The 23,839-nt window shown below is 39.5% G+C and overlaps 1 protein-coding gene and 1 long non-coding RNA gene across 2 annotated transcripts in view; one reads left to right on the top strand and one right to left on the bottom strand.

Moving 5' to 3' along the window:
* The window catches only part of LOC145992201 (uncharacterized), a 223,757-nt gene that overhangs the window by 198,328 nt on the left and 1,590 nt on the right, over nucleotides 1-23,839 (top strand). The gene's annotated exons all lie outside the window — the stretch shown is intronic.
* LOC145992781 (uncharacterized) lies at nucleotides 3,427-8,851 on the bottom strand. The gene is made up of 5 exons (XM_083129178.1): nucleotides 8,739-8,851; nucleotides 7,654-7,737; nucleotides 6,071-6,502; nucleotides 4,956-5,415; nucleotides 3,427-3,648 (listed from the first exon to the last, which is right to left on the bottom strand). Coding segments are annotated over exons 1-4 (975 nt in total). The 5' UTR covers nucleotides 8,740-8,851; the 3' UTR covers nucleotides 3,427-3,648; nucleotides 4,956-4,957.

Genomic DNA, 23,839 nt, shown 5'->3' with positions numbered 1-23,839 from the left:
GACCAAAGGTGGTACAGGTAAAAGAACGTGCGTGGTACAGGTAAAAGCACGTGTGTGCTACAAGTAAATGCACGCGCGTAGTAAGGGTTTCAGGTAAAGACACGTGTGTAAGTGTGCAAACGGACACCCTTGTGTTGAGACTATAATAAACATATATAAATATATATATTAAGCTGGTATAGTCTTTCCTTACACCCAGCAAGCCCTGAGATATTTCTGAGTCCATGTTCTACGACTGACAAAAAGTTAGCGCATATGGGTAGACTTTTGACGTCCTCCTAAGTGAAGTGTTTAGAGTGTGGTAATAGTGTGTAGGTGGGACGTTGCAAGTTTTATTGTAATTTAGTATTATTATTATGATGTACGCCTTCTGTAATTGGAGGATATACCTCAGTTGAAGGTAATAATAAATAAATACTGCCCGACTTCAGTATGAGCCATACCGCCCGACCGAGATCTTTAAGGAAGAAAATGGCTCCTAACCAAACGAAGAAACGTTACTGTTTAAAACGTATAGGGCATATTCTAGACATAGTAGACAGTAATAATAGTGTAGTATATTGTATTAAGTAGTATCTTACCTATTTCAACACAGAAGGTCCTAAAAGGTAATTGAGACAGCACGCCGAGAACTACAACATAAATAAAGTGAAATATATCTTAACAGACTGCACTAACAACAGCCTACTCTTTGCACATGGCAGACAGACACTGGCGTCACGTAAGCAGTACTGTACGGTGCTGCTACCTTGCGTCAAATCCTGAAAAGAACTCAATGGGCCGTACTGCCCGCCGTTCCCATAGTGACTACACGTAACTAAGTTGAGGCGCCTAGACCAGCGGCCAGGGTTATCCTTTGTGGGATTTTGTGTCGGCTTGAGGTGAACACTCAGTTGTGAGCGCTTTGAAACTATTCTTGATTAAAAATTACAAAACAGTCAGTAGGTGGCGGCACCAGGTGGAGACTTAGGTCATCAGATATGTTATTGTTTTAAGGTTATTGTTTAAGGCGTTCAATTCTGCTTAAATTTGTGCACCTTGTTCTTTATGTTGGTCCTCCTCCGTGGCTGTGCGGTCTAAGGCACCTTGCGGGACGGCATGGGTTCGATCCCGGGTTCAGTCTCCGGGAATTTTCGGCCTGTGTATAGGGCCGGTGGCAACTCATCATCGTGAGGAAATTGGGGCGCTACTACAACGGCTGGGGATACGTCGGGCTGACCACCCGGCTATTCCAATCCTGGTTGAAGATCTCCACGCTTAGAGGTGACGAAGGAAAGCGTGGGAGGGAGACCGGCAGTCGGTAGGTAAGCCAAGGCCCTTCAGGGCTGTTGCGCAAAGGATTATTATTTTTGTTCTTTATATTGTTGTTCATAATGGTTGGTCGTCCTTTTGCTTAGAAAGGGGACAAATAACCCAAGCGCTAGTGTACACTCACTGGCAATAAAAGTGGGACACATAGATCCCGATACACACCCTTTCCTGCCCTGCAGGGTGTTATACGTGTTGCGGTGGTAGAAGTTGCCATTGAAAATTTGCTATTAAAATCCACGTTTCTCCATAGAGTTAAGCAACACACATAACACCTTTCAGGGGAGCGCGTATTTCAGGATATAGGTATCCCATTTTTCGGATCTCACTTCAAATCTGTAGCTCCAGTCTCGATTAGCTTCCCTGAGCATGTAGACATGAAGAAAGCAAACGGTTGATTCACCTTGCAACCGCCTATGTTCTGCTGACGGCATCCACGGCCGACCTTGACGAGAATTATCTTAAGCTGCGAGCTCTTAGTTGCGCGGGGAATCAAACGTCTATTATATCATCGCTTCCACTCTTTTCGACGGCGCAGAAATGGAATTGTACTTGATTGCAGTCATTTGGAAAGATGTCCATAAGAACTACCTTATATCTGAGTTGTGTTTCGGTTAGCCCGTTGGTTAAAGGCGTTTCCTCGAAATCAATAGTACATATTTCAGCGTTTTCTGATAGCTAACAAATAAGTGGTTTGTTGGAAAAAAGTTTTTCCCAAATAACAATCTCATGTAAGTAACGGGTGGGTCTAAACTTACAAGTGATGATAAAAAATGCACTCTTAGTTTACTTGGCAACGTATTAATAACAAAAATGGTATGACACGAAGCGTACAAATTACGTAAATTACTTCCTTGTGACATCTGCTATCCAACAAGGTACAAATGTTGCTAACATTCACATTTGTGTACAAGAAATAATACTTCATTTCTCTTCATGTGAACTGAATCAATGAACAATACAATTAAAGAACATTACAGGTCTTGCTCAAAGTGGGTACCTCCGTTACGAATGCAGGCACGCAGGTTTTTACGGACATTTGGTCTCGTAACTCGTAATGTGATGGTGTCATTGATGTGTTGACCAGCTGTTAAGATCCTCTCCCTGAGCTCTTCTTGCGAGTTTACCGGTGTCTTGTAAACTAAGTCTTTCATGTGGCTTCAAATGTAAAAGTCGCAAAGCGTCAAATCGGGGGATCTGGCCGCCTCGGCCTCTCCATTTATTTGGGTAATTTTCATCCAGCCACTGTCGCACGCCCAGGCAGAAGTATGGATGGGCGTCATCAACAATCATTTGATCGAGCCATTTTTCCTGCCCCAAATCTTAAATGGCATCACTTATGAACATTTTTTGAGGAACGGGATGGCAATGTTGTTGGAGGATAGCCTATGCCTCTAGCTACACGACGTGACATGATTTACCAGCATGATGGCTGCCCAGCTTGATCCCCCGATCGATTTGACTGTTTTTTCTCAATTCGCATTTTTATGTGGAAAATTGTCATTTAAAAAAAAAAGAATAGAAATTCGATTATCTCGAAAACTACTAATTTTTGGACGGGGTATCATATGGTCAAATTCATTGCAAATTGCCTCTATTTTAACCCCTTTCAGGGAATACATTAATTACAGGTCACCCTGTATATATATATATTCTGTTCTCCGATTAGTGTTTGTGCTTAAAGTGCACTGAAAATTTACAAATTTTGTGAGTCATAGCTATGTGAATTGCATGAGATTTTCTGTAATACATTACAAACTTTTGTACTTAATCTCTATCGTAATTTTACTCTTTCGACACTAATCAACTTTAGATCTCGTTGCGTTGTTTTTCTAACTCTGTAAGTAAGTCGTGACGATGAGGATGGAAGATGAACTAGCAACATGATATTAGAGCCAATACAATGAATCATCCAAGATGAAACGAACGATATTGTCTTCAAAACCGACCTGCGTCTTGGAAGAAAATGGTCATATTACTTTCTTTGCAGTGTACATTCTTGTAAGACCACCACTGGATATTAAAATCAAGTACCTTATCTGTATTCCAAATAGTTGTACAGTGTCCTAAAGGTTTCCAATAGAGCTACATTGTTTATTTACAATAAAAACAGATTAGTGATGATTTCTTGGGAAATGCATGTTAAAAATTTAAAAACTGTGCGTTATTTTACATTATCAATAATGTCATTAGAACAAGTACATATGCATTGAATCGTTGGAAACAAACAAGCACGTACTTAAAGTAAGTTTATTAATTCAGATTTGTGGTTGATGAACGTCTTGCAGGAGTTGATATTCTCTGGTGGAGTTCCAATTCCAATCTAGTGTTGAAATATTTCTGAAAAAATAAAAAGAATGAAGGTAAGTAGATGAAATTTTAGGATGTAAAGATATATATAGTGCGAGATCACCTTCATTACTTACTCAAGAGAAGACTTCTTGTTCACCCCTTTTTTACACAATCTAGAAGCACAGAAATGAAGGTTGAAAAGATAGAGAATTAGAATAGGAGGAGGAATAAGAGAGATAAATAGAATCAGAGAAAGAAAAAGAGATATAGAATCGGACGAAGAAAGGAAGAGATGCTGGAAGAAGAAGAAAGGAAGAGATGCTCGAAGGAAGAAGAAAGGAAGAGAGGCTCGAAGGAAGAAGAACGGAGGAGATGCTCCCATTCGAGCCTCTCTTCCTTTCTTCTTCCTTCGAGCATCTCTTCCGTTTTTTTTCTTCGAGCATCTCTTCCTTTGTTCTTCCTTCGAGTATCTCTTCCGTTCTTCTTCCTTTGAGCATCTCTTCCTTTCTTCTTCCTTCGAGCATCTCCTCCGTTCTTCTTCCTTAGAGCATCTCTTCCGTTCTTCTTCCTTTGAGCATCTCTTCCTTTCTTCTTCCTTCGAGCATCTCCTCCGTTCTTCTTCCTTAGAGCATCTCTTCCGTTCTTCTTCCTTTGAGCATCTCTTCCTTTCTTCTTCCTTCGAGCATCTCTTCCGTTCTTCTTCCTTTGAGCATCTCTTCCTTTCTTCTTCCTTTGAGCATCTCTTCCGTTCTTCTTCCTTCGAGCATCTCCTCCGTTCTTCTTCCTTAGAGCATCTCCTCCGTTCTTCTTCCTTTGAGCATCTCCTCCGTTCTTCTTCCTTCGAGCATCTCCTCCGTTCTTCTTCCTTAGAGTATCTCTTCCGTTCTTCTTCCTTTGAGCATCTCTTCCTTTCTTCTTCCTTCGAGCATCTCCTCCGTTCTTCTTCCTTAGAGCATCTCTTCCTTTGTTCTTCCTTAGAGCATCTCTTCCTTTGTTCTTCCTTCGAGCCTCTCTTCCTTTGTTCTTCCTTCGAGCATCTCTTCCGTTCGATACCCGGTGGAGGCCCATAGTGGTTCGAATCCCACTTTAAACTGTAGGTCCAGTCCCGATTAGCCTTACTGTGCATAAAGTGGACTTAAAACAACAATTCAATCAATCAATTCAAGTATTAGAACTTAAGAAGGAGAACTTAAGTTAAGTTTATACGTTAATTCATGCAGTAGGCACAGAGTACAAGTAATAGATGGAATAAGGTAATAATGAAGGACCATATTGTAAATGTAAAAAGCAGAAATACGGAAAATTATAAATATGTATAGGAAGATGAAAACTATTTCAGAACCCATTATACTTACATTCAGCATTCACAAGGCGAACGCCAATCTGCAGAGTATACGTAATCGCTGGAGAATGCATAGTAAGCTACAGAAATGGGTGAAGTAGTATCCGTGTATTGGAAGAGAGGTACAGAATCCCCAACAGTGCCCAGCGATATGATTCCACCGCTCGAAACATCAAGCCAGAAACACTTGTAGTTTAATGGATCCACAATTCCAGGTGTGACAATGGCCCCCAGCTCCTGCCCTGAGCCTTGTAACTTCCGCACGCTGGTGTGCATTTGGGCCAATCCTCGAGATGTGCTACCGATCAGGATTTCATACACATTGGAGCCTACGGACGGGAATGGTACTCGAGACAGCAACACTAGGGCGTCTGAAGCAGCTTTCAATGCGAATTGCAGGTGGATGTTTCCTGCATCTTCTACAGCTAGCGTGTAATGGGTGTAGGCGTAGTTGGTTGTTTCGAAGTTCTCGGCTGTAATGAAGAAATAAGATATTAGATTTTTATTTATTGGATAGTCAAATCAAATCGGAATTGGACCAAGAGTTTATAGTGGGAAGCGATCCACTATGTGACTTGAACCCTGGACCCTTTGATTGCAAGACGACAGAATTACCGTTACTCCATCATGTGAAAACAGTATTCGTGTATTAAATGTATTCGGTTAATTTACCGTCTGTAACATAAAGTAAAAACTCTTTGTCACAATCTGGAATAACAGAAGTAGAATCATAGGACGCAGGAAGGAAGACACAGAGGAAGGAAGGAAGACTGATAGGAAGGAAGGAAGGAAGGCAGAGAGGGAGGAAGGAAGGAAGACATAGAGGAAATGGGGGAGAGAGAGAGGAAGGAAGAAAGACAACAAGACAGAGAAGAAGAACAAGAAGAGGACAGAGAGGGGAAGGCAGACAGAGAAGAAGAACAAGAAGAGGACAGAGAGGGGAAGGGAGACAGAGAAGAAGAACAAGAAGAGGACAGAGAGGGGAAGGGAGACAGAGAAATAGAAACTGAGGAAGGAAGGAAGATAGAAATCGAATCTGAAAATATATCACCTACCCTTGAACCACCTCATTGAAATTACCTTGTGACGTGTCTCTTTAAGACATGCGCCAAGTATGTAAGTACTTACCATTTTCCCCCGTGTAGACCATCCACTTGGCACTGGTACCAGCCCAGGACGAGAACCCAACTGTATTGAATCCATAGTCGCCAACGTGGTAGGACAGGAAAGGGATGGTGTTCCCAGTTTGTCCAACCTCGATGACACCTCCCAAGTATCTGAACCAGAAGGACTTGTAAGAATATTGGTCCAGCAACCCAACTGTGTTAACTCGCACGACGTCCAGACCTGCCTGGCTGTCTCTGATACTAGACACCGTGTTCCCTGCGCCTCCCAAGTGGATCTCGTAGTGGCGGAGTGATACGTCTCCGTTGATGGTCAGTAGAAGAAGGGCGTCGGATGGGGTTATGACGCTAAACTCCAGGTGGATGCCATGGGTTATAACTGGCAGGGTCTCAAACAAGGTGTAATTGTAGCCAGTGGTGTGTTGGTCGCAAGCACCTGGAATAATAATAATCATGTTTCATGAAGATGAAGAAGTGGATCAACAGATTTTGAAAAGCAACAGATGTCCACAATTACAAATAGAACTGGTGTAGCCACAAAGCACAAATGTCGATACTGGAACTAGCTATTTCCTAGTTGTAGTATCAACATCTGGCGGAGTGGTTAGTACACCGCGCCACGACACCAGCGGTCCCGGGTTCGAATCCCAGCCTCGGCATGGGTGTTCGTTGGTAATGTTTCTTCATCAATTTCATATATCACTCACTCTTATCCTCGCGATTAGCGAGAAGTGGTAGAAAAGCGAAGTATAAAAGTTAGAAATAACCTAGAAAGTGGGAATAGAGAGACTAAAAACAGAAAGCGGTATAGTCGACGCGCTAGCTACGTTAACGACCGGCTGGCTTTGAAGTCCACAGAGCGCACCCACCAGCTGCAACAATCACATTCAACGCACAGTGTTGCCACACATATACTCCACGCCTTGTCCCTCCGCGCACAAGAACCTTCCCACGGTCTTCACATTGAAGTTGCAAAGTACGGCAACAGCGTATCCGCAGTCATGTGACTGACTCCACGTGGAGTAGACAAGCAGAATGACAGCTGCGCCCATTGGCTGAAGGTTGAGTGTGATTGGACGAAAACAACTCGCCAGCTATTTATCCCCACCCACATTCGTGGCGGCGGCTTTCTTCAGTTCTTCGTCGTTAACGAAGTAAACACGTGGGCTATAAGAGCAACACTATAGAAAAAGCGGACTGGAAGAGGGGATGGAGGTTGAAGCCCCCTGAAATACATTTTAAATAATAATAACAATAACAATAATGCATGAAAGATGATGGATCTCAGTCACGGAGGCAGACAGAAAAGATAGACACTACAGATCACTCCAGAATAGAACATACGAATATAGATCAAAATGGAGGACAGATTACAAAAGTCAATTACCGTTTTAAAATCGGCATATAAAGACAAAAATCTATGAATTAAAGGCAGTTTTTTTTCTTACTAAGTTATCTGCCTAGGTTGAAATAATGCATATAGGTACATGAAGAACTGATCATTAATTCCCAGTAAGGGTACAAATATTATTTCGGATACAAGAAAGACAAGAAAAATATAATGTTTCAGTTATATAATATACTCACGGGGATTGTGCGTAACATTTCTTGCGTAAGATCCCAACGGAGCTGCACAAAGGCAGAGAAGGAACGCAATGAATTTGTGCGTCACTGGAAGAGAAGACACACGATTGGTTACATTAAAATTATAAAGATTCCTTGGATCTACTATAATGTTTCCTAAACCAACAATAACTGACATGCTTTGTTACAAATCCATTGTGCCACATGTAGGAATAGGTTTTGTTCTCCGAACCTGACGTCGTATTTGGAATCCGTAGGTTTTTTTATACTTTTTAGCTCATTGTTCGTGTCTAGCGTGCTGTCTATAGAAAAATATTAAAATATATTATTGGGATTACCCTCATGATTGAAGCTAATCCGTGGGCAATCAATCTTGAACTTTAGAACACGTGACGTTGTTATAGTTCTTCCCCTTGCACATTTTTGACAGTTTTAAAACTATGAGTGGACTACATTTTTTGTGTTGCAGTACCAATCTCAAAGGAGTATTAGAGTATCGTTTGTGTTACAGTTTGTCAATAAAAGCTTTGAAATATAAGGTTGAAGTTAGTGAGAAGAGGGACAAGTTAATTTTGCAACGGAAGTAAATGTTAAGATATTCAGCTAAAATTTTAACAGTAGCTGAATGTCTCACAATATTTGAGTGAATTTGGTCAACGCATTTCAAGATGGCGGACGATATAAATTATTTCAAATTTCTTTCTTGGAATATATTTTTGGAGTTTAAGAAACCCAGTCTTGGATTACATTTTCATAGTATGTACACTTTGAAAAATGTGTGTATAGTTGAGGAATGTTAATGACCGGAAAATGACTTCTTGAGCTGAGAGTGACGTAGCAGCTAGACACAGCTCTGGTAGTGGATTTGGCCTAAAACTGCCAATAAGCTTCAAGCTGGCACACTTAAACTTTACAAAAGCTTTGATAAATACACTCGACTCTGTTCATGGATGGTAGAAACACCATTTGATACACTCTATTATCTTGTGATTTATTAAAATTTAAAGAACAATTTATTAGGAGAGAAAAATTAGTCAAGACGTATAAATATCTTCTTTCAAAAAACATGACAATAGTAAATTACTTACTTACGTGCAGGCCAGTCGTCTGAACCAAGTGGGCTTAACTTCAAGAGTAACTTATCTTGAAAGATCCTGTTAACCCTAAGTGGAAAGGATAACACAAATTCTCATCATGCAGTATTGTTTTTTGTTGTTTTTTTTTTAAATCGAAAGAAATTAGTAATATCCTACGCTTATTTTTTCATTTTTTATCAGTGTTCTGGTAGATTATTCTATTGTGTAAGATATGGCTTGAGTAGTGCATTTGATTTGTCTTTATAAGAATGGAACAGTTATTTTTTTCGATAAATTTGAAGTGGTTTGTGAGCTCACTTTCGCCACGTGTTCTTGCGTAATTGCTGTTATTCATATTGTAGAACAAGCGCGTGGTATCATTGAAATACTCATACTATCATTAATTTGTAGGAACATTATTAATTCTCACTTTAACAGGCATCCTGGATGTACTATAGTGCGCGTCAAATCTCCTGCATATAGCGATAGCCAATAGCAGCGCACTGCAGCTGTGCCATGTCGAAATCTCACGCGGAAACCAGACAGAGTGGTTGAGCGAAACGCGTTGTCACGGAACTAGGCAACGCCGCACGTCTGTGATTCGCTGGTGCTGTTCAGTCGTTCAAGGCCATGTGCAGGAGATTTGACGCGCACTCTCGTTGTATGCAAAGAAGTAATGATAACTTTAAGAACATTTTCTTTTAGACACGGTATTGGAACAAGTTTTGAGTTTGTTTTAAGTACACTTTATGGACAAAATGGATAATTGGGACTGGACCTACAGTTGTAAAGTGGGCAGGGTTGTTAAAGGTCCAGGAATTGTAAATAAATTCAATTCCGGTCCAGGAGAGAAAATCAGCAAGCGTAAATGGGTTCTGGATCGTAAAGAACCTTTTTATCTGTAACGTATTTCAATTCGGTCCAGGAACCTTTTTTTCAGGATCAATTTAAATACGGTCCAGGAACCTTTTTTCTGAATCAATTTAAATTCGGTCCGGGAACCTTATTCCAGGTTCAATTTCAATACGGTCCAGGAACATTTTTTCCAGAATCAGTTTAAATGGGGTCCAAGTTACGTATTGAAATGACACAATACACAACTTGGATCGATTACGGACCTGACGATAAGCAATTATCCACTTGTGAGCATGAAAGAATAATCCAGGTGCTGGCTGCCTCGAGAATCTAAGGTACAGTCACGGGCACTGCCGGCTTGTAATGAATACATTGACTTTCAATGTGTCCGTGACTGTACAAGGTTGAAGTGGGCGAAACGCAAACACTGCAGTTACGTTACCCCTCTCCATTTAGCCCCATTCTCACGTGCGTGTTCCTTCACTTGCTTGTAGCAACACCTCTGGCAACACTACCTGTCCCTGTTGTGATATCTACTGGGCGGCTCCTATTGGCTGTGGTTCCTGGATCGGAGGCCAGAGCAACACGTGACGGGTTTCTTTAAACTCAATGTGACGCCACACTAATATTGCGTTATGTACAGTAACTCTTCGACAAGGGAGTTTTTGAACCTGGCCCACGAGAGAACAACATAATTATTACGTATTTATTCCCTGTGCTACGCTTTCCACAACAGCAGCGTGACATTCCAATGTAAAACGTACTCGTGGACATTTTTAGAAGGCAACTTTTAATCGGTCAACCCTGGCGCAGGAATTGTAAATAATTTCAATTCCGGACTGGGAGAGAAAATCAGCAAACGTAAATGAGTTCTAGACAGTGCATAACCTTTTCATATTTAAAGCATTTCAATTAGGTCCAGGAACCTTTTTTCGGATCAATTTAAATACAATCCGGGAACCTTTTTCCCGGATGAATTTCAATTCGGTCCAGGAACCTTTTTTCCAGAATGAATTTCAATTCGGTCCAGGAACCTTTTTTCAATGTAACAATACGCAACTTGGACCGAATTTAAATTCTGCGAGAGAAAAAGATTCCTGGACCTTTAACAATCCTGAAAGTGGGATCCGAACCTGTATGTTCTTTCACCGGGTATCGAAACCGGAACTCCTTGATTATAAGGTGACGAATTTACCATAGAGAAACTCGAGTGAAAATTAGCCAAACTTGATATGGAACAATAACAATAAACGTCCATGTACAGACCGGGAGTTGGACTGTCAACCACACTCTTCATACTAGCGTTACACGTGGCCGTTCAAAAGGTAGATAAGAGAGGATCAATTTTTACAAAGAGCACTCAAATATGCGCATATGCAGATGACATTGCAATAATAGCACGAACAGGAAACGATTTAAAGAAGACATACCGGAGATTAGAAGAAACTGCAAACAGGTTAGGACTAGAAACAAATGTCAATAAAACAAAGTACATGATTGTTACCCAAAACCTGACAAATATAGAGAGGAAAGAATAGAAATAAATGGGAAGGAATTTGAAAGAGTCAGGTCATTCCAATACTTAGGGCTGATCATAAATGAACAAAATAAAAAAGATAGCATGATAAAGGAAAGGATATACATGGGGAATAGAGCATATTATGCAAACATGCAATTATTAAAGAGCAAACTAATAAACAGGAATCTCAAAATTACCATATATAAAACGTTAATAAGACCTATAATAACATATGGTTCAGAGACATGGGTAATGAATAAGACAGAAGAGGAAGCATTGCGCAGATTTGAGAGGAGGGTGATACGCAAAATATATGGACCGGTTAATGAAAATAATTTCTGGAGAATAAGAACTAATGAAGAAATTAACCATATACTAGGGAAAGAGGATATTGTGAGATTTATTAAATCACAAAGAATGCGGTGGCTGGGTCACGTACAGAGAATGGGAAAGGATAGAATGCAAAGGAAAGTGATGCAAGAAAAATCTATTCAACAAGAAGAGGAGGAAGACCAATGACAAGATGGCTAGATGGTGTCCTGGAAGATTTGCGTCACATGAAGGTGAAAAGATGGTGGGAGATTGCAGAGGACATTGCAGATGGAGGCACATAGTTGAGGAGGCCAAAGCCCATGAGGAGCTGTAGCGCCATGTGGTAAGGTACAGACCGGGAATCGAACTCGGGAACTTTGGTGGCGAGATTGATGCAGTAAATGAAAATGTCAGAAAGTGGGTTACCTAGAAACATCCTTTCTCAGTACTCGGGTAAAATTTGAAATTTTTCAGTCGTCTGGTTCTCGAGATAATTGTGACCAATGTTTTCCCTTAAGCTTACAGGCTTAAGGAAATTGCTCTAATTTTCGTCAGGGTGTAATATCGTCTTATCATGCTCGACCACCAGGCAAGTTCGGAACTTTATTTATCATATGAAGTTAAATTAAGTTAAAATAAAATTGGAAGTTTTATTTATTATATGAAGTTAAATTAGGGTTGGCCGCGGTGGCTCAGTCGGTAACGCGTCTGACTGCCATGCTAAAGGTCCCGGGTTCGATCCCCGGCCGGTTCAAATCCGGGAACTTTTCTAACGATGGAAGCGGCCCCGGCGCCCACCCAGCGTCGAATAACATGGGTACCTGGGGGAAACCCTGGGGGGTAAAGGCGGTCAGGGGCGTGATGCTGATCACATCACCCCCACTCACGACCGGATCAAGAAAGTGTGGGGCGTTACCCCCACACCCCCTATACGCCTTCATGGCGTGGTGCTAAGCACAGGGGAGCACTTTACCTTTTTTTTTTTTAGTTAAATTAGGGGATAAATAAAATTACAATGAGTTTTATTCAAATAGCAATGCGGTACGACGACCATTGCTTATAGAGATTGGTTATATTTGTTGATTAAGGTGTAAAGATGTCAAGATGTGTCAAGTTTTGGTCTTCTAGCATTCACGCATTACAATATAACATTTCAGCATTCAAATTTGTACATCTAACTATGCTTCTGTTTAAAAACAATTTTCAGCACGTAAGATGATCCTAGCAGATAAAAGGCGGGACTTTGTCTGTGGATAATATGAAAAAGATTTTTATGTATTGTGCAGGAAATTATACATATTTCATTTATTATATCAATGGATAACTTTGTGTATTTGCAAATGTTCTGACGAATCGAGGAAAATTTCATTTTCATAGGGAATTTCTCCTCAGATAAAGGGAATTTCTCCTCAGATAAAGGGATTTTTTCCTCAGATAATGGGAAATTTTCTCTACCTAACAGGGATTTTATTTTAAATGGAGTTGCCACCACTGAACAGCCGGTCCTCTGACCACCACGAAGCAGCACGCCCTACGCCGAAGTTCTGTACGATGAGTCGAGTCGTGAGCTTATCCCTGCTAAGGAGTAATGGGTAAAGTATGGTGTATTTTCCGTTTCGATATATAAAATATACATGTTCATTTTATTCGTGATATTGCAGAATATGTTTATGGATCGCGTAACTTGCTCCGTGAAGAAAAATTATGCAAATGTGATACGTGCCCCTTTAAACAGCTAAATCAAGCTATTAGATAAGTCAAATTTCTGCAGTTCCGTGAATAGTAAATTAGTACTATTTATGCTAATAAATGTAACCCTTATTTGACCACTAACAGCATGAAGTTTACGAACGGTACATTTGAAAAACCATGCATGTAGAGATACATAATCGTGTACAGTATTTGACTGGTCGAAAGAAACTGGTTTCACATAGTAGGACGTATTGTATCGGAATAACTTTGACAGTTCCATAAACTTCATTCAATCTGGAAATCTTATGTGGTTTATTTTAAATTTTCATTTGGAAACTTTAATGGGGAAAGCCTTGCAATAATAATTGGCGTGATAATAGGTGCGAATTCATGATTATACATTTTCGTTTTATATCTGGTTGGTTGACTCAGAGCTTTCCGTACTATTGTATTTAATTTACGTAGAGTTAATAGTCTCTGGTTAGTTGATGAGACCCCAGTTGTTGGACCAGGCTTTTTGGTGCGGGTGGACCATTATATTTTAATATATTCTCAGTATTACGTCATCTAAATAAGGAATTAATATCCAATAGGGTTTATGGTAAAATTTCAGTAACCACCAAACGTCTCTAATTCCCTTATTTTCTTATTTTTCACATTGATACTTACGTATTCTGCATTCCTAAGGATTCTTCTATTTCGCGTTTCGTTTTTTGCACGCAAATAATCTCAATTTTAGACATATCGACATTAATTTCACTCCGATGCACGAAAGCTGTTCCCTTGCTGTCCGTCTACTACGTGAACCAAATATTTGCGAGCGTTTCATGACGTCACAACCGGTCAGTGTTTCCAAATACGCGGTTTTGTAACTGTGTAACAGTTGTAGAACGTAAATAAAAGTGCGTTACTGTTCATCATTTGTCATTACGAACTTGCGACAACATGACGTGCACAGGATGCGTGGTGAAATTGCACGGCTTTGAAGATCCTGTACAATTTGTAATTCACCATGGAATTTTGAAGGAATTGGAATGGTTCGTGGGGCTATTCATGAATGGTTCGTGGGGCTATCCGTGAATGGTTCGTGGGGTTATCCGTGAATGGTTCGTGGGGTTATCCGTGAATGGTTCGTGGGGTTATCCGTGAATGGTTCGTGGGGCTATCCGTGAATGGTTCGTGGGGCTATCCGTGAATGGTTCGTGGGGTTTTCGAACCCGAAAAAAATATTTTTCTAATTTTAAAAACAAATTTAACTATTGTAACCTACGTGACCCTACCTAACCTAACCTTGCCGTGCATGGTTCGTGGGGCTATTTATCAATCGTTCGTGGGGTTATCCGTGCATGGTTCCTGCGTTTTTCGAATCTGGAAAGAAATACAAAATCAGTAACACCAAAGTAGGTATTTTTCTATGAAGAAGGTCGCAACACTGCATAACCACTGATCATGGACAACGCTAGTCAAGATTTCTCCGCCATATCGCATGTAACGCAAGCGAGAGCGAACAGTATAAAAATACTCGATATTTCTAAAATTGACATTATTTGCGTCGAAAAAACGAAACGCGAAATAGAAGAATCCTTAGGAATGCAGAATACGTAAGTATCAATGTGAAAAATACGAGAATAAGGGAATTAGAGACGTTTGGTGGTTACTGAAATTTTAATGGGTTGATATGTCGCGGAAAAAAACTTGTGCAAATTTTTGCTTTGCAAATGTGTTACTCGTAAAACTGTACAGCCTAATTGGCCTAACCTAGCAAGATCGTGTGTGTGCATTCACCACCAACCCTAACTTCTTGCTAATCTAAACAGTTGAGTAGTTCGAAGGCTGCAAGAAATACTCGTACTGATGTCTGCAACCATATGTATCGCCCCAGACGTCTGAAACACACTTATAATTTGGGGTTTCTGTAATCCTAACTTAAAAAATTTAAAATATACATTTTTATCGATAAGTCGCCAATTTGTGACCGCGAGGACACTCAATCACAGCTTCGAATGCTTGAGAGCAGTTCTTTTGTTTCGTCTAGTTAGTCCAGGCTCGAATCCTGGTAATTCTACACTCGTGCAGTTCATTATTTAACCTCGCCGTCGCTTGACCGAAGCGCTTGTGAAGAGACTTAAACATGCAAAGAGTGTAATGCAAAAATAGTTCCGCCCTTTGCTATTAGGCGCCTAAGCATTTTTCTTCTCTTCACGACTATGTTCTGAACGTCCTTGTAATCAAAGGTTTCCGGGATCGAAAGTCGATGGAAGCAAGTAGTAGTTAGTTTCAAACTCCAAATTGTAGTTCCAGTCCCCATTAGCCTATCTGTGAATAAAGTTTATTCTATTACACAGCTAGACTGACTTCTAGTGCGAATTACAAAGCTTGGATAGTGCACCCTTGACACTTCGTACTCTGCTTAGAAAAGCTTTCGAGTGTGTGTGTGTGTTTTTAGATTGTTGAATATCAACGATTTGTGTTTCAGAGCGCATGATGTATTATAGTGAACCAATGAATGGTTTCAATGATAGCCTACTATTTTTTACGGTGATTTATCGTTTCCCAACTCTTGTGTGATATCAGTTGCTTGACTTATTTGGGGTACCCTTGACCCTCTGTATCCCCAAGAAAAGTGAAATACCATGTCTGGTTTATGAATATTGTGTAGTTTATGAACGTTTTCAGTTGAATTTAGCTCTCAGAAATGTGTTATTGTGAAGTAAAGTGTGTTACCTTAGTATGCAGTGATCAGAACGCTACATTTTGAAAGTAGCTTCGCTACAACTGCCCTACTTGTTCAGAAATGTAGGTTCGCTACAGCTACAACTACATTTACCAAAAGTAGCTCGCTACACTACTCATGTGAATTACTTCTGCATAAGAAACTAAAAATTTACTATTCCACAAACACATTAACTTCTTCGTTTCGTCAGTTTTTAACATTCGTACTATCTGCTTCGCGGAACATTCTTGAAGGTGTATTCAAGTTTTTGTGATGAAAGTAATGTCAATGTTTCACATTACGAGTACTTCTTTATTTGTGTTTATGGCGCGTACACCTTCGCAGATCATCGCCCGTCGTGCTTGTCTTTTGTCGATGAAGTGTTTCCAACCTTCGTAACCCAAAAAATACTAAAGTGAATTTTTTTATGCTTCGCATTATTTTACGAACAAAATTTTAACTATGCTTGCCTAACCTTGCCGGAAATGGTTCGTGGGGCTATGCGTGAATGGTTTTTGGGGCTATCCGTCAATGGTTTGTGGGGCTACCACTTTCTCAAGTACCAAATTACAAAATCCAGTGGATCTTCCACACCCGGTATGAATTTTACCACGCATCCACGACGTCATCTTTTCGGAAAACAATGGCGTGGTTGGAAACCCTGCAATCGACAAAACACAAGCACTACGCGCGATAATCTACGGAGATGTACGCGCCAAAGGCTATTGTGCGTCGGAGAATTAATTTTCAACAAAAATAATGAATTTCCGCTATGATACATTCCCACGTGACAGAAAACACCTTCCAGATGTTAGACAGTGCTACAGGAATAGTAAATTAGTACCAAAAAAATTTGAAACAAGCACATGGATATTCAAAAGAAGCCCCTAGTATGATAGTTGTACTTACTGGAAAATATGATTGTAGATCGTTATACGAGCGTAATTCCTTAGAGGTTTGCTCTAACTTTGCGGATAGCTGGGGGATGCTTTTTTGGTATAGCTAAATGAGCGACAGGTGGAGATATGCTTTATGTAAGTTTCCTGTTGGGAATGCTTCCCTGAAGGCACAGTGGAAACTTTGTCACCTTGTAATCAAAGGGCCCCAGGTTCGATACCTGGCGGAGGCACTAGTGGTTCAGATCCAGTCTGGATTAGCTTGTCTCTGTGCATAAAGTGGACACAAAACAAAAACTACGAAAGACACCTAGTTGGGAGGATGGATCCTCATGCTCCTCCATTCCCCACACTGCTCATCATCATTCACCATTCTTCCGCATTCTCACAATTAGCCAAAAGTGGCAGAAAGCGACTCTAGATAAGAGAATAACAAAATAAACCATTCGTCCTCATTGCCATGATTAGCAAAAGTTAACATAAAAGCGACGTAAAAGTAGAAGAATTACATACATTTGGAAACTGTATATTAAATAAAGAAAATTATAGTTTCTGCAGAAAAGTCAATATCTCGTACATACTTTTTACAATATCATAAAATATATTGAGGAAAGTGGTGTGTAAACTCGAGTGTTCTAAACGTATTGCAAGTTTAAAATTTCTGAACAAATATTATATAGAAAATAATTGTAATTCCAGAAAGTGTATGTCTATCATTCTTGTAACAATAATTTCTTGCTGGTGAGATCCTATATGCTAATAATGATTAATGCTGAACTATTGATTGCTGGCACTATGGCTTTGTCATTGTAGTGGAGACAGGATCCCTAGTTTTTGCACTGCAAGTTGTGTTTTACACAGAGATTAATGACATTTACCTGCCTCTTACACCATGGATATCAACAGGATTTGTTCCTGGGCTGACGCAAATGAGGCCTTTTTTTAGGGCTGCCGCAAACGAGGCATGTTTCTCACCGAAATAGCGATGCAGCTCAAACAACGAAGCTGTTAGCCAGAATATATTCACATACCAGTTCAGTTTAGTTATCTGGATATTAGATTTATTCTATACTAATGAATATATTACGCAGATACCTATAATCTGCGATATCAAGACATTTATAATCTAGATTATACGTATTTCAATGTAATAGACTGTCTTTATGAACCTTCTCGAAAAGTATAAGTTATTGTCGATTTTTTTAACGCTATGCTCACTTTCAAAAGTTTCCTCATAATGCAGAGAAGAAATGTAGCTGTAGCTGCTAAAACTACAGGAATTTTGTAACTTCGTTACAGCTACCGCTACAAATTTTGTAGCTAGCTACAGTAGCGCGCTACTTCCGACCACTGAATAGTATGTACTTGACTGTGAAGCAGAACAGCTCGAACGCTTCGCGCAAGTGAATATAGCACCAAAACATTTCACAACAGCAGCTATAATTTTACGTGGACGGGTTAGGATTGCTAGGTTTGGTAACAATAGTTATTTTCGACGTATTCTTTTGCTATTTTAGTGTGCATACAAACAGTTTTTATTAACAAAAAACTGCCAACATACTCTCAAACTGCAGGTTTTTACTCAAGCGTTCCATACTTTGGGATCAAATAACTCTGTTCTTTGTGTTTTCCTAACGCTGAAACCAATTTTATAGTAAGTAAAACATTAAAATCTGTAGATACACAGAAATTCAACGTAATTATCGAGGGGTTACAGTGGGTCAACGGGTCCTTATTGTTTATTTTGGCTTTTCCCTCACTTTTATCTGATAGGGAAGATGAGGAACGATGTGGTGAAACGGATGAACACGCAAAAAAAAACACCCATGCCCAGGTAGGGATTCCAACCCTGGTTTCCTAGTGTTGCGGATGATTGTAAACTCTTTAAGGAGATCTCATCGCATCATGACATGATGATTCTTCAAAATGCTCTCACAGAACTTGTTAAGTGGTGTCGTCAGTGGAATTTAGAACTAAACCCTCAGAAATGCTCTTTCCTTACTTATTCCCTAAAAAAGAACAAAGTGGTGTCTACTTATACTATTGAAAACAATCCAATCCAAAACGTTTCCACCCAAAAGGACCTAGGTATTATCATGGATGAAAAACTCACCTTTAATTATCATATTATTGCTACCACTAAAAAAGCCATGCGCCTTCTCGGTCTTCTATACAGACCCAAACCCATCATTTCTTGCTTTATTCTTTAAATCTTTCATCTCACCAGAATAGATTCTGTTCTCAGTTTCTTTCTTGCAATTGTTCGCCATAGAATACCTTCCTTTCGACATGTATCCAAATCAGACATCATGGCTGCTCTGAATATTCACACTCCATCCTTTCGTCGTGATCTAGCTGACATGAAATTTTTATACAAGATAATAAATGGCAAAGTCAGAACAGATCTCCTAATCAGTGAATTCACACTTAGGGTACCCCAAAAGCTAACGCGCAACCTGCAACTCTTCCACAACCCAACCACTAGGCTATCCCTTCTACAACGCTCCTTGTTTTACAGGCTCCCAGAAATCTACAACAAACTTCCCCTGAATGTAGATATTTTCCTTCCAGAACGAAATTTTTGTATATTACTGACGAAGAACATGTAAATCTATCCCATCTTGTTATTGTTTTTATCTTTTGTTATTTTTTGTTTCTACTTTATGATGTTTCAGTGTAAAATGGCCAAATAAGACTGTATCTGAAACTCTGAGTAAATAAATAAATAAATAAATAAATATGTTATTAGTTTTGTACCCACTCTGTCGATATATCGAGAATGTCCTTGCTACTAAATTTACTCCTTAATACAGGTAACATAATCCATGAATTTTGTCACCTGGCAAATGAGACGTTAAGTAATTCGGGGACGAGTGGTGGGAATTCGTGCTTTTTCAGTAACGGAAGAGGGATAGCGTTATTTCTGGAGAATATATTCACAACTGTATCACTCTTTGACGTAACAGGCCACCATGTACTTGAAGATAGACCGCCACTTGCCCAGCAAACTAACCAAATGTATCCCATCGTTATTGTTACGTTAGTTCTGGTTTTCCTTCGTAAACACACCCACTATTGCTACTGCACTTCGTACTCACGTCCATAGTCGGGTGGGTTCAGGTTTATAGAATTTTACATGAACTGCCACAAGTTACATTGGGTTCATTTTGTTCACTGTAAGGTTTGTTTAGGGTATTTTGGTTAAGAGAAGTAGGATATCTTCGGTGAATTGGAATAGAATTTTAGTGGACTGAAATAAATTGTTATTGTTAGAACATAGTCCTCTGTGTCACAGGCTAAGTGAAATTGGTATATTCGATGAATTAGAATAGAATGTTAGTGAATTAAAATGGCTTTTGTTAGAAGATAGTGTTCAGACACAAACTGGCTAAGTAAAGTTGTATATATTGGGTGAATTCGAATAACATTGTTGTGAATTGAGATAAATTGTGGTTGTTAGAACATAGTCCTCTGTCTCATGGGCTATGCGAAATTAATATATTCCATGAATTCGAATTAAATTGAAGTGAACTAACTTGACAGGCCCGTACCCAGGATTTTTTTTGGCGGCTATTTGGGGGGACCTTGGGGCAGTTGCCCCCGACTTTTTTTGACTCTTTTGCCCCCAGTACTATGGCCTCTTAATGCCTGTCTACCAAGAGAAAATAACTGTCCTTGCCCTCCCCCCTCCCCTTCCTCAGTTTGGACACCCAATCGCCGATACTGGTGAGAAGTATTCTGATAGTTCTGAGTTTCGCACGATAATTTTGTGTTTAGAAAACAATATATTTATAAATTAAATTTTACACATTAGCAATTATTATTACAATATAGGATTCCAATTGTGAGTTAACCCGTAGCTCGCTACGAAGGATCGTAGCGGGCTATGGTTAACCAAAAAAGAGAGATTTGTACCTGGTAGCCAGTAGCGGAGATTGGGTGCCAAAACTGGGGGACAAGGACAATTTACTTTCTCTTAGTAGACGAGTTTGAGTTTTCGTGTTAGGTTCACTATTATGCACAGATAGACTAATTGGGACTGAACCTACAGTTTAAAGTGGGATCCGAACCACGAGGCTTAGCATTAAGAGGCCATAGTGCAGGAGCAAAAGTGGAAATAGTTGGAGGGGTGGGTTACTCTCCAATCGCATCCACTGCTAGTAGCCTTGAATAAATGGTTATAAAACTAAAATAATCCAATATCGCAGACTGCAAAATTTTGGAGTATGCCTCTCTATAAAAGGCATTCATTCATGCAACGACAAAATTGAAATTTTTACAAATTTGAAAAATCATATATTTTCGTAGCTTTTTATAGGTTTAAAAATTTCATGGTTAGAGGGGGAGTCATGGCCCCCATGGCCCCTCCCCTGGATACGGGCCTGGATCTTGACATTATTTTCTATTAAACGATAGTACCCTGCGATGTGAAGTATATACTCGGTGAATTCGAATAAAAATGTAGGGAGTTGAGATAAATAGTAGTTGTTAGATGATAGTTCTCTGTTCAACAGGCTATTAATATATCCCGTGAATTGGAACAGAATGTTAGTGAATTGAGTACATAAGCGACCGAATTGAAGTACATTATATTCGGTGAATTCGAATAAAATTGTAGTGAACTGAGATAAATTGTGGTTGTTAGAGATAGTACTCTGTCATACAGTGCGATGTGAATTACTATATATTTGGTGAATTGGAATAAAATTGTACTGAAATGAGATAAATTGTAGTTGTTAGACGAAAGTACTGTCATACAGTGTGAAGTGAAGTACTATATATTCGAATAAAATTGTAGTGAATTGACATAAATTGTGGTTGTTAGAAGCTAGTGCTCTTGTCGTACAGTGCGAAGTGAAGAACTATATATTCAGGGAATTCGAATAGTTGTTAGATGATAGTTTTCTGTCCAACAAGCTAAGTGAAGTTAATAAATATATTCCGTGAATTGAAATAGAATTTTAGTGAAATTCTGGTTGTTATAAGATAGTGTTCTACATAAACGGTGATTCGAACCATATATTCGGTGATTCGAATAACATTGTAGTAAATTGAGATGTTGTGGTTGTTAGAACATAGTCCTCTGTATCACAGGCTGTGAAATTAATGTATTCGGTGAATTCGAATAAAATTTAGTTAATTGACATTAATTTTCGTTAGTAGACGATAGTGGTATGTCATACAATGCTAAGTGAAGTACTATATATTCGGTGAATTCGAATAAAAATGTAGTGAGATAAATTGTAGTGTTTAGAAGATAGTGTTTGTCATACAGTGCTAAGTGAAGTATTATATACTCGGTGAATTAGAAATAAATTGTAGTTATTTAAAATAAATCGTAGTTGTTAGAAGCTAGTGCTCTACTATAGACGCACTAAGGGAAGTACTATACTATATTGGGGGAATTCGAATCAAACTTGTTAATTGAGATGAATTGTGGTTGTTAGTGCAAAGTGAAGTTCTATATATTCGGTGATTTCGAATAAAATTGTAGTGAATTAGGAAATTTTGGTTGTTAGAAATAGTGCTCTGTAATACTGTGAGAACTCGAGTACTATATATTCGATGAATTCGAAAAAAATTGTAGTGAATTGAGATAGTTTTTGTGTAACGTGATGCCACCTAGGCAACCGAAGTTGCGCTACGCCAATGCCTGGGGCAGTACGTCCTCAGACCCACAGCCGGAAACATCGCTTATCTTTCTATCCTGCAAATACGACAAAATTATTGTTAGAAGATAGTGCTCTAGACGGACTAAGAACTATTTGAAGTTACACATATTCGGTCAATTGTAATATGATTGTAGTGAATTGATATGGTGTGATTTTTAGAACATAGTATTTTACTTAACCCAGTTATGATAGAATACTATGTATTCGGTGAATTCGAATAAAATATAGTTAATTAAGATAAATTTGTTGTGTAAGGTGCTGCCACCTAGGCAACCAAACCTGCACACTTCCAGTGCCTGCGGCCTCCCGATGGCACAGTGGTAGCTTCATCGCCTTGTAATCAAGGTGTCCCGGGTTCGATATCCGGTGGAGGTACATAGTGGTTCGGATCCCACTATAAACTGTAGGTCCAGTCCCGATTGGCCTTTCTGTGCATTAGTGGACTTAAAATAACAAATCAACCAATCAATCCAGTGCCTGCCTCCGACCAACGGCGGGAAACATCGTTTATCTTTCTTTCCTGCAAACACGACATGGTGGCAGCGGTGGTGGCAGCGTTTCGATTCTCTACATTAAATATTAACAATAAAATAATCTTCTAACCAAAGGAATATCACATCACACAATTGTTTCTTTCATCAAACAATTAATTATATTTCTTCAGTGATTAACATCAAGATGAAATGCTGTACAGAATACAGCCTCTTCTGTTATATGGCTCATCATTGTAGCTTCTTATCATACACAACATATCAGCCTTTTCACGTATCTCCACTTGTAAGCGATCAAATACGTAGCTTCTGGTATATATAAAAAATATATCCATTCCTCTGTGCAGAGTCGCCCAGCACTTCATCTTCGGATCTGCTTGAGACCCCTTCATCGTCGTAATGATGCCAGTTATTTTCCTTCCAGTTAAGCACATCTGCTGCATAATGCCCTGAGCTAAGAGATGATCCATAATGACTAACTATACTGATTAGTCTGTATGAATGATCAGAACTTGACACATCCTCCATATTAGTCTTCGTTGGCAACATCACTCAACGACAGATCTGCGCAGCTGGTCCTGATCCCCGAATCCTTCTCCTGCTGCTCAAGGCTTAGCTTTATGACTTCTTGTAATTCAGCCTGTTCTTTCTACTCCTGTTCCTTGCACTCGGCACGAGACTGGCGCATGGCTTGCTCTAATTCAATGTCCTCTTCGGATTCATCTACAAGTATTGGTGCCTTCTCATTGGACTGTGGTTTTTTTCCTTGCGATCCTTAAAAATTGCCTTCTTCAAGGTGTGGTGATGGTTTTTGTTTAATCTTTGAAGTCCACATTGTTGGAGCCGCAACATTTTCTTTACTTTAGACGTAACCTTCAACAACTAGGTCTGGAACTGACATGTGTATCTTTCGAGCAACACAATCAAAATCCTTGGTAACTTGCTGAAAGACTGAATTTGCTT

Source organism: Lepisma saccharinum, chromosome 9, assembly GCF_977018435.1.
Source record: "Lepisma saccharinum chromosome 9, izLepSacc3.1, whole genome shotgun sequence".
Lineage (NCBI taxonomy): Eukaryota > Metazoa > Arthropoda > Insecta > Zygentoma > Lepismatidae > Lepisma > Lepisma saccharinum.
This window is presented reverse-complemented; position numbering and strand designations above follow the sequence as displayed.

Excerpts from the sequence above, each read along its gene's own strand:
- LOC145992781 (XM_083129178.1), bottom strand. Across the intron at positions 6,503-7,653 it reads AAATGTTACGCACAATCCCC|GTGCTTGCGACCAACACACC; the intron begins GTGAGTATATTA and ends TTATTATTCCAG. Across the intron at positions 5,416-6,070 it reads GGTCTACACGGGGGAAAATG|CCGAGAACTTCGAAACAACC; the intron begins GTAAGTACTTAC and ends TCTTCATTACAG.